The 12,517-nt window shown below is 49.5% G+C and overlaps 1 protein-coding gene across 1 annotated transcript; it reads left to right on the plus strand.

Moving 5' to 3' along the window:
- Nucleotides 1–9,402: 9,402 nt before the first annotated feature.
- LOC125552867 (transport inhibitor response 1-like protein) lies at nt 9,403–12,147 on the plus strand. Its single transcript, XM_048716568.1, has 3 exons — nt 9,403–10,206; nt 10,325–10,850; nt 10,936–12,147. The coding sequence occupies exons 1-3, from the start codon at nt 9,665–9,667 to the stop codon at nt 11,692–11,694; spliced, it is 1,827 nt and encodes a 608-aa protein (XP_048572525.1). The 5' UTR covers nt 9,403–9,664; the 3' UTR covers nt 11,695–12,147.
- The last annotated feature ends 370 nt before the right edge of the window (nt 12,148–12,517 follow it).

Below are 12,517 nucleotides of genomic sequence, written 5' to 3' on the forward strand. Positions count from 1 at the left end.
GATAATATTGTAGCGGTGCTTAGGCGAAGCCCTGCGACGGTAGAACATCAAAATCGTCACCACGCCGTCGTGCTGACGGAACTCTTCCCCGACACTTTGCTGCATCGGAGTCCGGGGATCATCATCGAGTTGAACGTGTGCTAGAACTCGGAGGTGCCGTAGTTTCGGTGCTTGATCGGTCGGGCCGTGAAGACGTATGACTACATCAACCGCGTTGTTATAACGCTTCCGCTGTCGGTCTACGAGGGTACGTAGACAACACTCTCCCCTCTCGTTGCTATGCATCACCATGATCTTGCGTGTGCGTAGGATTTTTTTGAAATTACTACGTTCCCCAACACCATGACGTTCAAAACGTCGTTGAAGTCCCGACTCTAAGCCGTAAAGCATGGCACACTGAAGTATCGAGTAGTCATCAGATTTGCTCTGCCAGACGTTCATAACATCTGGTGTTGCTCCAGCAGCAGGCCTGGCACCCAGCGGTGCTTTCAGGACATAATTCTTCTGTGCAGCAATGAGGATAATCCTCAAGTTATGGACCCAGTCCGTGTAATTGCTACCATCATCTTTTAACTTTGCTTTCTCAAGGAACGCATTAAAATTCAACGGAACAACAGCACGGGCCATCTATCTAGAATCAAACATAAACAAGCAAGATACTATCAGGTACTAAGTTCATGATAAATTTAAGTTCAATTAATCATATTACTAAAGAACTCCCACTTAGATAGACATCCCTCTAATCCTCTAAGTGATTACGTGATCCAAATCAACTAAACCATGTCCGATCATCACGTGAGATGGAGTAGTTTCATTGGTGAACATCACTATGTTGATCATATCTACTATTATTCATGCTCGACCTTTCGGTCTCCGTGTTCCGAGGCCATATCTATATATGCTTGGCTCGTCAAGTATAACCTGAGTATTCTGCGTGTGCAACTGTTTTGCACCCGTTGTATTTGAACGTAGAGCCTATCACACCCGATCATCACGTGGTGTCTCAGCACGAAGAACTTTCACAACGGTGCATACTCAGGTAGAACACTTCTTGATAATTTGTGAGAGATCATCTTAAAATGCTACCGTCAAACAAAGCAAGATAAGATGCATAAAAGATAAACATCACATGCAATCAATATAAGTGATATGATATGGCCATCATCATCTTGTGCTTGTGATCTCCAACTTCGAAGCACCGTCATGATCACCATTTTCACCGGCGCGACACCTTGATCATCATCGTAGCATCGTTGTTGTCTCGCCAATCTTATGCTTCCACGACTATTGCTACCGCTTAGTGATAAAGTAAAGCATTACAGCGCAATTGCATTGCATACAATAAAGCAACAACCATATGGTTCCTGCCAGTTGCCGATAACTCGGTTACAAAACATGATCATCTCATACAATAAATTTAGCATCATGTCTTGACCATATCACATCACAACATGCACTGCAAAAACAAGTTAGACGTCTTCTACTTTGTTGTTGCAAGTTTTACGTGGCTTCTACGGGCTTAAGTAAGAACCAATCTTACCTACGCATCAAAACCACAACGATAGTTTGTCAAGTTGGTGCTGTTTTAACCTTCGCAAGGACCGGGCGTAGCCACACTCGGTTCAACTAAAGTTGGAGAAACTGACACCCGCCAGCCACCTGTGTGCAAAGCACGTCGGTAGAACCAGTCTCGCGTAAGCGTACGCGTAATGTCGGTCCGGGACGCTCCATCCAACAATACCGCCGAACCAAAGTATGACATGCTGGTAAGCAGTATGACTTATATCGCCCACAACTCACTTGTGTTCTACTCGTGCATATAACATCAACACATAAAACCTGGCTCGGATGCCACTGTTGGGGAACGTAGTAATTTCAAAAAAATTCCTACGCACACGCAAGATCATGGTGATGCATAGCAACGAGAGGGGAGAGTGTGATCTACGTACCCTCGTAGACCGACAGCGGAAGCGTTATGACAACGCGGTTGATGTAGTCGTACGTCTTCACGACCCGACCGATCAAGCACCGAAACTACGACATCTCCGAGTTTTAGCACATGTTCAGCTCGATGACGATCCCCGGACTCCGATCCAGCAAAGTGTCGGGGAAGAGTTTCGTCAGCACGACAGTGTGGTGACGATCTTGATGTTCTACCGTCGCAGGGCTTCGCCTAAGCACCACTACAATATTATCGAGGAGTATGGTGGAAGGGGGTACCGCACACGGCTAAGAAAATGATCACGTGGATCAACTTGTGTGTCTAGGGGTGCCCCCTGCCCCCGTATATAAAGGAGCAAGGGGAGGAGGCCGGCCGGCCCTAGGGCGCGCCAAGGAGGAGGAGTCCTCCTCCTACTAGGAGTAGGACTCCCCTCTTTCCTACTCCTACTAGGAGGGGGAAAGGAAGGGGGAGAGGGAGAAGGAAAGGGGGCGCCGCCCCCCTTCTCCTAGTCCAATTCGGACCAGAGGGGAGGGGGTGTGCGGCCCACCCTGGGCGCCCTCTCTCTCTCCACTAGGGCCCATAAGGCCCATTACTTCTCCCGGGGGGTTCCGGTAACCCTCCGGCACTCCGGTTTTCTCCGAAATCATCCGGAACACTTCCGGTGTCCGAATATAGCCGTCCAATATATCGATCTTTACGTCTCGACCATTTCGAGACTCCTCGTTATGTCCCCGATCTCATCCGGGACTCCGAACTCCTTCGGTACATCAAAACTCATAAACTCATAATATAACTGTCATCGAAACCTTAAGCGTGCGGACCCTACGGGTTCGAGAACAATGTAGACATGACCGAGACATGTCTCCGGTCAATAACCAATAGCGGAACCTGGATGCTCATATTGGCTCCCACATATTCTACGAAGATCTTTATTGGTTAGACCGCATAACAACATACGTTGTTCCCTTTGTCATCGGTACGTTACTTGCCCGAGATTTGATCGTCGGTATCTCAATACCTAGTTCAATATCGTTACCGGCAAGTCTCTTTACTCGTTTCGTAATACATCATCTCGCAACTAACTCATTAGTTGCAATGCTTGCAAGGCTTATGTGATGTGCATTACCGAGAGGGCCCAGAGATACCTCTCCGACAATCGGAGTGACAAATCCTAATCTCGAAATACGCCAACCCAACATTTACCTTTGGAGACACCTGTAGAGCTCCTTTATAATCACCCAGTTATGTTGTGATGTTTGGTAGCACACAAAGTGTTCCTCCGGCAAACGGGAGTTGCATAATCTCATAGTCATAGGAACATGTATAAGTCATGAAGAAAGCAATAGCAACATACTAAACGATCGGGTGCTAAGCTAATGGAATGGGTCATGTCAATCACATCATTCTCCTAATAATGTGATCCCGTTAATCAAATGACAACACATGTCTATGGTTAGGAAACATAACCATCTTTGATTAACGAGCTAGTCAAGTAGTGGCATACTAGTGACGTTTAGTTTGTCTATGTATTCACACAAGTATTATGTTTCCGGATAATACAATTCTAGCATGAATAATAAACATTTATCATGATATAAGGAAATAAAATAATAACATTATTATTGCCTCTAGGGCATATTTCCTTCAGTTTTGTTGCTTCCATGAGACCTCCTATGTTTGAGGGTATCCACTATAAGAGGTGGCACGTGAGAGGAGTCTTATGGTTTCAAACCATGAGTTGCTATGACGCCACTCTCGGCAAACCTGAAGGGGAGCTTGATGCTCAACAGGCACAAGCTTTTTAGAAAATGGATACTCTGTTTAAGGCTGCTCTCTTGAGTGTTCTTGGTGAGAACATAGTTGATGCTTATGCATCAATTTATAATGGAAAAGATATGTGGGATGCACTCGAGGCCAAGTTTGGGGTCTCGGATGCTGGCACTGAGCTGTACATCATGGAGCAATTCTATGATTACAGGATGACAGAAGAGCGCTCCGTGGTTGAGCAAGCTCATGAGATACAGTCATTTGCTAGAGAACTTGAGCACTTCAGTTGTATGCTACCGGACAAGTTTGTTGCTGGAGGTATCATCACTAAGCTTACTCCTTCATGGAGGAACTTTGCTACCTTACTGAAGCATAAGAGACAAGAGTTTTCCGTCCCGGATCTCATTGGCACTCTTGATGTGGAAGAAAAGGCGAGAGCAAAGGACACACGTGCTCGAGGTATTGAGGGAGGATCTAGTGCCAATCTGGTACAGAAGAAGAACTTCCAGCCCCACAAGTTCAAGAACAAGGGCAAGTTTGATGGTAAAGCAAAGTTTGATGGGAAGAACAAGGCTGTGCAACACACGAACTTCAAGAAGAAGAATGACAAGAAGAAAGGTGTCTGTCATGTGTGTGGGGATCCTGATCATTGGGCTCCTAGTTGCCCTAATCGCTATGACAAACGTCATCCTGGGAAAGGCGGCAAGACCGCTAATGTTGTCATTGGAGACACTGACATGAAGGATGCTGGGTATGGTATATTTTCCACTATTCTTTCAGTATGTCATTCTCCTGACTGGTTGATTGACATGGGTGCTAATGTGCATGTATGCGGTGATATTTCCATGTTTTCGTCTTATCAGACCGCAGGGACTTCAACCATGCTGATGGGCAACGGTTCAAGTGCTTCTTTCGTGGTGTTGGCACGGTCGATCTGAAGTTTACTTCGGGGAAGATCGTGCGGCTGAAGAACGTGCATTATGTCCCCTCCGTCAATAAAAATCTTGTTGGTGGATCTCTTCTGTGTAGAGATGGCTACAAGTTTGTCTTTGAGTCGAATAAATTTGTAATATCCAAGTATGGAACCTTTGTTGGTAAAGGCTATGAGTCAGGAGGCTTGTTTCGTTTATCCTTATCAGACGTTTGCAATAAAGTTGTTAATCATATTTGCAACAATAGTGAATCCAATGTGTGGCATTCACGTCTTCGTCATGTTAACTTTGGTTGCATGTCGCGACTAGCGAAGTTGAACTTAATCCCTAGTTTCACCACCGTCAAGGGATCTAAGTGTCAAGTGTGTGTGCAAGCTAAGCAACCTCGTAAGTCTCACACGACTGCGGAAATAAGAAATCTTGCACCACTAGAGCTCATACATTCAGATCTATGTGAAATGAATGGTGTGTTGACAAAAGGTGGAAAGAAATATTTCATGACGTTAATTGATGACTCCACTAGATACTGCCGTGTGTATCTTCTGAAATCTAAGAATGAGGCTTTGAACTTTTTCAAGATCTATAAAGCTGAAGTGGAAAACCAACTTGATCGAAAAATCAAGAGGCTTAGGTCCGACCGTGGTGGAGAGTATTTTTCCAATGAATTTGATGCTTTTTGTGCGGAACATGGTATAATCCATGAGAGGGCGCCTCCCTATTCACCTCAGTCAAATGGGGTGGCCGAAAGAAAGAACCGTACTCTAACAGATTTGGTTAACGCCATGTTAGACACTTCAGGTCTCTCCAAGGCATGGTGGGGGGAGGCGATATTGACTGCATGTCATGTCCTAAACCGAGTTCCCACAAAGAACAAAGAGATAACTCCATTCGAGGAATGGGAGAAGAAAAGGTTAAAACTCTCTTATCTACGTACATGGGGTTGTTTGGCGAAAGTCAATGTTCCAATTCCAAAGAAGCGGAAGCTTGGACCAAAGACTATGGATTGTGTTTTCCTGGGATATGTTTTTCAAAGCATTGGCTATAGATTCTTGGTTGTAAAATCTGAGGTACCTGACATACATGTCGGTACGATCATGGAGTCGAATGATGCGACTTTCTTTGAAGATATCTTTCGCATGAAGGATATGGCTACCTCATCTAATCAGGAGATGCCTAGTTCATCGAATCAGGAACCAGTTACAATTACCGAACCTAAAATTTCGATGGAACACTTTGAAAGTCCTGTGGAGGAGAACAATGAAGTTCCTATTAGGAGCAAGAGACAGAGGACTGCAAAGTCCTTTGGTGATGACTTTCTTGTGTACCTCATAGATGACACTCCCAGTTCTATTTCAGAGACCTATGCATTTGAAGATGCTGACTACTGGAAGGAAGCGGTTTGTAGCAAGATGGATTCCATCTTGGCGAATGAAACTTGGGAGATAACTCATCGTCCTTATGGGTGCAAACCTATAGGATGCAAATGGGTATTCAAGAAGAAGCTTAGGCCTGATGGTACTATTGAAAAGTACAAGGCTCGGCTTGTGGCTAAGGGATATACCCAAAAGGAAGGTGAAGACTTCTTTGATACTTACTCACCTGTGGCTCGACTGACCACTATTCGAGTTCTACTTTCACTAGCTGCCTCGCATGGTCTTCTCGTTCATCAAATGGATGTTAAGACTGCTTTCCTAAATGGAGAGTTGGACGAGGAAATCTATATGGAACAACCAGACGGGTTTGTACTAGATGGTCAGGAAGGAAAAGTGTGCAAGTTGCTGAAGTCTTTGTATGGACTCAAGCAAGCACCTAAACAGTGGCATGAGAAGTTTGAAAGAACTTTAACAGCCGCAGGCTTTGTTGTAAACGAAGCTGACAAATGTGTGTACTATCGCCATGGTGGGGGCGAGGGAGTTATCCTTTGCTTGTATGTTGACGACATACTGATTTTTGGAACGAATCTGAGTGTTATTAAGGAGGTCAAGAATTTCCTATCTCGCTGTTTTGAGATGAAGGATTTAGGAGTGGCTGATGTCATTCTGAACATTAAGTTGTTGAGAGACGATGATGGTGAGATTACATTGCTTCAATCTCACTATGTGGAGAAGATCTTGAGTCGCTTTGGCTATAGTGACAACAAGCCCTCTCCAACACCTTATGATGCAAGTGTGTTACTTCGAAAGAATCGAAGAATTGCTAGAGACCAATTGAAGTATTCTCAGATTATTGGTTCACTTATGTACTTAGCAAGTGCTACAAGACCTGACATCTCTTTTGCTGTTAGCAAACTGAGTCGGTTTGTCTCAAAACCAGGAGATGTGCATTGGAAAGCTCTAGAAAGAGTTTTGCGTTATTTGAAAGGCACTGCGAATTATGGAATTCACTACACCGGGCACCCAAAGGTGCTTGAAGGGTATAGTGACTCAAACTGGATATCAGATGCTGATGAGATAAAGGCCATGAGCGGTTATGTATTCACTCATGGAGGTGGCGTTGTTTCTTGGAAGTCTTGCTAGCAGACCATCTTAACGAGGTCAACAATGGAAGCAGAACTCACAACACTAGATACAGCTACGGTTGAAGCAGATTGGCTTCGCCGGCTCTTGAATGACTTACCGGTTGTTGAGAAACATGTACCGCGTATCCTTATGAACTGCGACAATCAAACTATGATCACGAAAGTGAGCAGCTCAAAGGATAACATGAAGTCATCAAGACACGTTCAGAGAAGGTTAAAGTCTGTTAGGAAAATGAAAAACTCCGGAGTTATTGCGTTGGATTATATCCAAACGTCTAAAAATCTGGCAGATCCTTTTACTAAGGGTCTATCATGTAATGTGATAGATAATGCATCGAGGGAGATGGGTATGAGACCCACAATATGAGTTGTTCACAGTGGTAACCTATTCTTTGTGATCGGAGATCCCGTGAATTAGATGTGGAAGACAAGTTGTTGGTCAACTGAGAGGAGAGTATCCTTACTATTCACAATACCACTCCATGAAGATGCAATACTCTCCTAATCTACATGGCAGGTTGATGTATAACTTAATGTGTTCTAAGTGGCTTATTTAAGCAGAGATGTTATCCTGCAGAACATCTTTTGAAGAACACACCTATATGAGTCTGATTGTCAAACGTCGCAATCTATGAGAGTAGGGTTCTCTCTAGTAAACTCATGAAAGGTCACGGAGTATGACGCATAAGCTCCACCCGCGGGGAAGACCCACGGTAGCCACGTATCGGTCAAGGCTTTATGTGAAGCTAGATTCGCAGAAAACTTGTAGTTCAAGGCCCAGTCCATTGTTCAAGTTGCTTACTAGTGTAGCATAGAGTTCTAGGTGGAAGTTCAACTTAACAGTCTCCACTGCAGTACCGGTATATAAAACAGTGTTTTGGAACCAATGGCAAATTTCTGTGTGCCTCTGGGATCTGGTGGGGGATTGCTGAATTTAGTCTATTTTGGGCAGCCCAATAACTATTTCAGAAATTCCTAATAAATCCTAGAGGCCCACTTAGCCCATTTGTGCAAGGCAAGGGATACTACTAAAGTTTAGTCCCACATTGCTAGTTTAGTGGGAGTTGGACCTCCTTATAATGGAGGTTCTTTCCCCACTTGTACGAGCATGAGAACAAGAGGGATATCCACGCGCTCTCCTCCTCCGCCGCCCGCCTCGCCTCGCCACGCCTTGTCACGACGCGCCGCGGGTTGCAGGAATGAGCCGAGCCGATATCTAAATTTTGCCACGCACTACGGGTATACGAAAGGTCACACGGAAGCTGAAAAGATTTTTGCGAAAGTGGAGTTCGAATGCGAACGGTGCAGCCCTTCGGCCGCTGGCTGTTCGTTTTGCCTCCCGTCGTTGCCCTCTCGCCTCCTTCTCTTGCGCCTATAAAAGGGAGGTCGCTCCTCCCAGAGAGACGCACCAGAACTACTCCTTCCCTCGCCATCGGTTCCATCTCTGAGCTGCTGTTGTCTTCCTATCCCGGCTTGCGGCGTGCACCGCACGTCAGGACAGTAGGCCTCCGAGACCGCACCTTTTGAGTCCTGTACGGGAGAAGGGTGATAAGGTTTTTGGGGAGCGCTTTGCGCGACTACTGGCTTCTTCATCACGGACTCCGACGACTACTTCCCCGACGACAACCTCTTCCCCGACGTTGACTACCTCAGCAACGACATGGCTGGAGAGGATGTCGACCCCAAGTCCAGTGCTTCTGCTGCTGCTGTCCCGTATGTGTTCTTCTTCTTTCTGACAGATGTCCTGCCATAGTTTCTCATACTAGTTCTTGCCCTACATGTGTTAGGTTCTACTCCATATATACAACATGATCTAGTGTCCGTCCTAGATGTGTTCAGTTCAAGTTCATATATGCAGATGCTATTTACTCTCTCTCCGTCAGATTGCATGACTTGCTTTATCGCAGCTATATTAGTCATGCTTTATCTAATATTTCTGTTAATAAAATCATTCGGTAAATTGCTCATATTTCCAACACGTACTGCACTAGAAAGGAGATACGTATTCTTTGATGAAAGTTAGGGTTCGCGTACACCACACCAGCTAGCTAGTTTTGGAATGAACTGGTTTTGGAACACTGCCGGTTCGAATATACCAAGTAGTTTTTGAATACTGTTATTGGTCCGTGGACGCTTCTAGACAAGTTGGGTTGGGTTGGGCCAGTGCATCCCTCTCGTACCAGTACACCAGTAGTAGTAGATCACACCTGAAAAAGGTACAAATCATGAGATCTACTCACTCGCTCGCTCCCCTACCCACCCCTTCACCACCTCGCCCCAGGCTCTATCCATCCATCCAGCGAGGAAGGAGCGAGCGAGCGAGCGACTGACCCGGCGCGTCCACCTCCCTTCCCCCTCTACTTCCTTGTCCTGCTCTGCTGTCGAGCACTGCCGTCTGCCGGGGCAACCGGCGGAACACAAGTACGCCTCCCCCCTCACCTCACACCCACCCACCCAGCCCACCCTCCACTGCTCCCTCCGCGCCGCTCGCCCTCGCGCGCGGCCATGTCCGAGGAGGACGAGGACCAGGCGGCGGGGGCGCCGCCCAAGCGGCCGCGCGCGGCGTCGCCGCCTCCGCCGCCGCCGCCCGACCAGGTGCTTGACAACGTGCTGGAGACGGTGCTCCAGTTCCTACGGGCCCCGGGCGACCGGGGCGCGGCCTCCCTCGTCTGCCGCTCCTGGCACCGCGCCGAGTCCGCCACCCGCGCCTCCGTCGCCGTCCGCAACATCCTCGCCGCCTCCCCGGCGCGCGCCGCGCGGCGCTTCCCCAACGCGCACCACATCCTCCTCAAGGGCCGCCCCCGCTTCGCCGACTTCAACCTGCTGCCCCCCGGCTGGGCCGCCTCCGCCTTCCGCCCCTGGGCCGCCGCCCTCGCCGCCGCCGCCTTCCCCGCGCTCCGCTCCCTCTCGCTCAAGCGCATCACCGTCACCGACGACGACCTCGACCTCCTCGCCCGCTCCCTCCCGCCCTCCTTCCGCGAGCTCTCCCTCCTCCTCTGCGACGGCTTCTCCTCCCGCGGCCTCGCCTCCCTCGCCTCCCATTGCAGGTAATATAATGCCATTCCCTTCCATTCCAGCTTGCTACATGTCCCTCTCACACACTACTTGGTAATGGCGGACTAATAATGGCGTACCTCCATTTGGTTTGGTTTGGTTCTCGCGCAGAGGGCTGCGTGTGCTCGACGTGGTGGACTGCGAGCTCAACGAGGAGGAGGACGACGAGGTGTCGGACTGGGTGGCGGCGTTTCCGCGCGGCCACACCGACCTGGAGTCTCTCTCCTTCGAGTGCTTCACCCCGCAGGTACCCTTCGCCGCCCTCGAGGCTCTCGTGGCGCGCTCGCCGCGCCTCCGCCGCCTGCGCGTCAACCAGCACGTCTCGCTCGGCCAGCTGCGCCGGCTCATGGCGCTCACGCCTCGCCTCACGCACCTCGGCACGGGCTCGTTCCGGCCGGGGGACGGCGCCGAGGACGAGGGGCTCGACTTTGGTCAGATGTTGACCGCCTTCGCGTCGGCCGGCCGGGCTAACTCGCTGGTGTCGCTGTCCGGCTTCCGTGATCTCGCGCCGGAGTACCTGCCGACCATTGCCACGGTCGCCGCCAACTTAACCAGCATGGACCTGAGCTACGCCCCTGTCAACCCCGACCAAGTCCTGCTCTTCATCGGGCAATGCCGCAGCCTCGAGACGCTATGGGTACTGACCAGATTGCTTTCACGCCATAGTTTTACCTCTGGGCTGCTCCATGGTTCCCAATTTCTGATGACAAGTTCTTTGCCAGGTGCTCGACTCAGTGCGCGACGAGGGGCTCCAAGCCGTGGCCATGTACTGCAAGAAGCTCCAGGTTCTCCGTGTGCTCCCATTGGACGCGCACGAGGACGCCGACGAGCTGGTGTCGGAGGTCGGGCTCACCGCCATCTCGGAGGGCTGCCGTGACCTTCGCTCCATCCTCTACTTCTGCCAGAGGATGACCAACGCCGCCGTCATCACCATGTCGCAGAACTGCCCCGAGATGAAGGTGTTCCGGCTATGCATAATGGGGAGGCACCGGCCCGACCACGTGACGGGGGAGCCGATGGACGAGGGGTTCGGCGCCATTGTCCGCAACTGCAGCAAGCTCACCAGGCTCTCCACGTCCGGGCACCTGACGGACCGAGCATTCGAGTACATCGGCAACTACGGCAGCTCCCTGCGGACGCTCTCCGTGGCGTTCGCCGGGGACAGCGATCTGGCGCTGCAGCACATCCTCCAGGGCTGCTCCAAGCTGGAGAAGCTGGAGATAAGGGACTGCCCGTTCGGCGACGCCGGCCTGCTCTCCGGTATGCACCATTTCTACAACATGCGGTTCGTCTGGATGTCGGGCTGCAGCCTGACGCTGCAAGGCTGCGAGGAGGTGGCCCGGCAGCTCCCACGGATGGTGGTGGAGCTGATAAACAGCCAGCCTGAGATCGAGAAGACAGACGGCGTCGACATCCTATACATGTATCGGTCGCTGGAGGGGCCAAGGGAGGATGTTCCACCATTTGTGAAGATCCTGTGAGAAGATCATAGGTGCTTGGCATCCTCGGCGCAGATCAAATGCAGAACGCAGATATGAGAGCAGCAGCAGAGTGTTGAGTTCAGTCATTGTTGTTGTAGTAGCTGTAGGGTTCATAGGCATTTCCAACATTTTGTACGAGAAGATCATAAGCGCGGGCGGGCGGAGCAAGCTTCTTCGAGGGGCCTTCATCGCCATTGCTTCCTCAGTTTTGTTTGCTGCTCCCTCCGAGAGGCCGCCTTCCTTCTGTTCGAGGACGGAGCCGGACCTATCCGCGCCGGCACGGCGGCGATGGTTTCCCTAATTTTTCGAAGCGGATCTTGTTATCATCAGATTAAATTCATTAACACTTCTGTTCCATGTTCTTGTCCGCATGGTTTCCCTTCCCTTCCACAGTTAGTTCATTAGTCTGAATTCTACAATAATTTCTCCAGAATTGAGCCATGTTAATTTTTTGGGATTTGTTTCTCCCGTCTCAAGCTTTGTGGTCTGAACATCCATCTCTGGTGGAAGTCTTTTTTGTTTTTGTTTTTGAAAAGCCCTCCCTGAGGCTGAGGGTCAGGGAGGCTGTCCTTTCGTGATCTCCTGTGAATCCTGAGGCTTGGCTGCTGGCATCATTACCAGAGGACCTACCGTCACAACCTGGAGGTTCCATCCGTCCGTCCATAGGGATAGGGGTTCCTTCCTTACTCGAAAGTTTGGCCCTGGTCCATCCAGTGATTATTGCCTCGCGCCTATCTTGTCTTGATAGCCCTAGGCCTCTCCCTAGCCGACGTGTCCGCCTCCCACGGCTGGAGACGTCGACCGCCTTCAACTTTTTATCTAT

The sequence above is a fragment of the Triticum urartu genome, chromosome 4 (genome assembly GCF_003073215.2).
Source record: "Triticum urartu cultivar G1812 chromosome 4, Tu2.1, whole genome shotgun sequence".
Taxonomy (NCBI): Eukaryota; Viridiplantae; Streptophyta; class Magnoliopsida; order Poales; family Poaceae; genus Triticum; species Triticum urartu.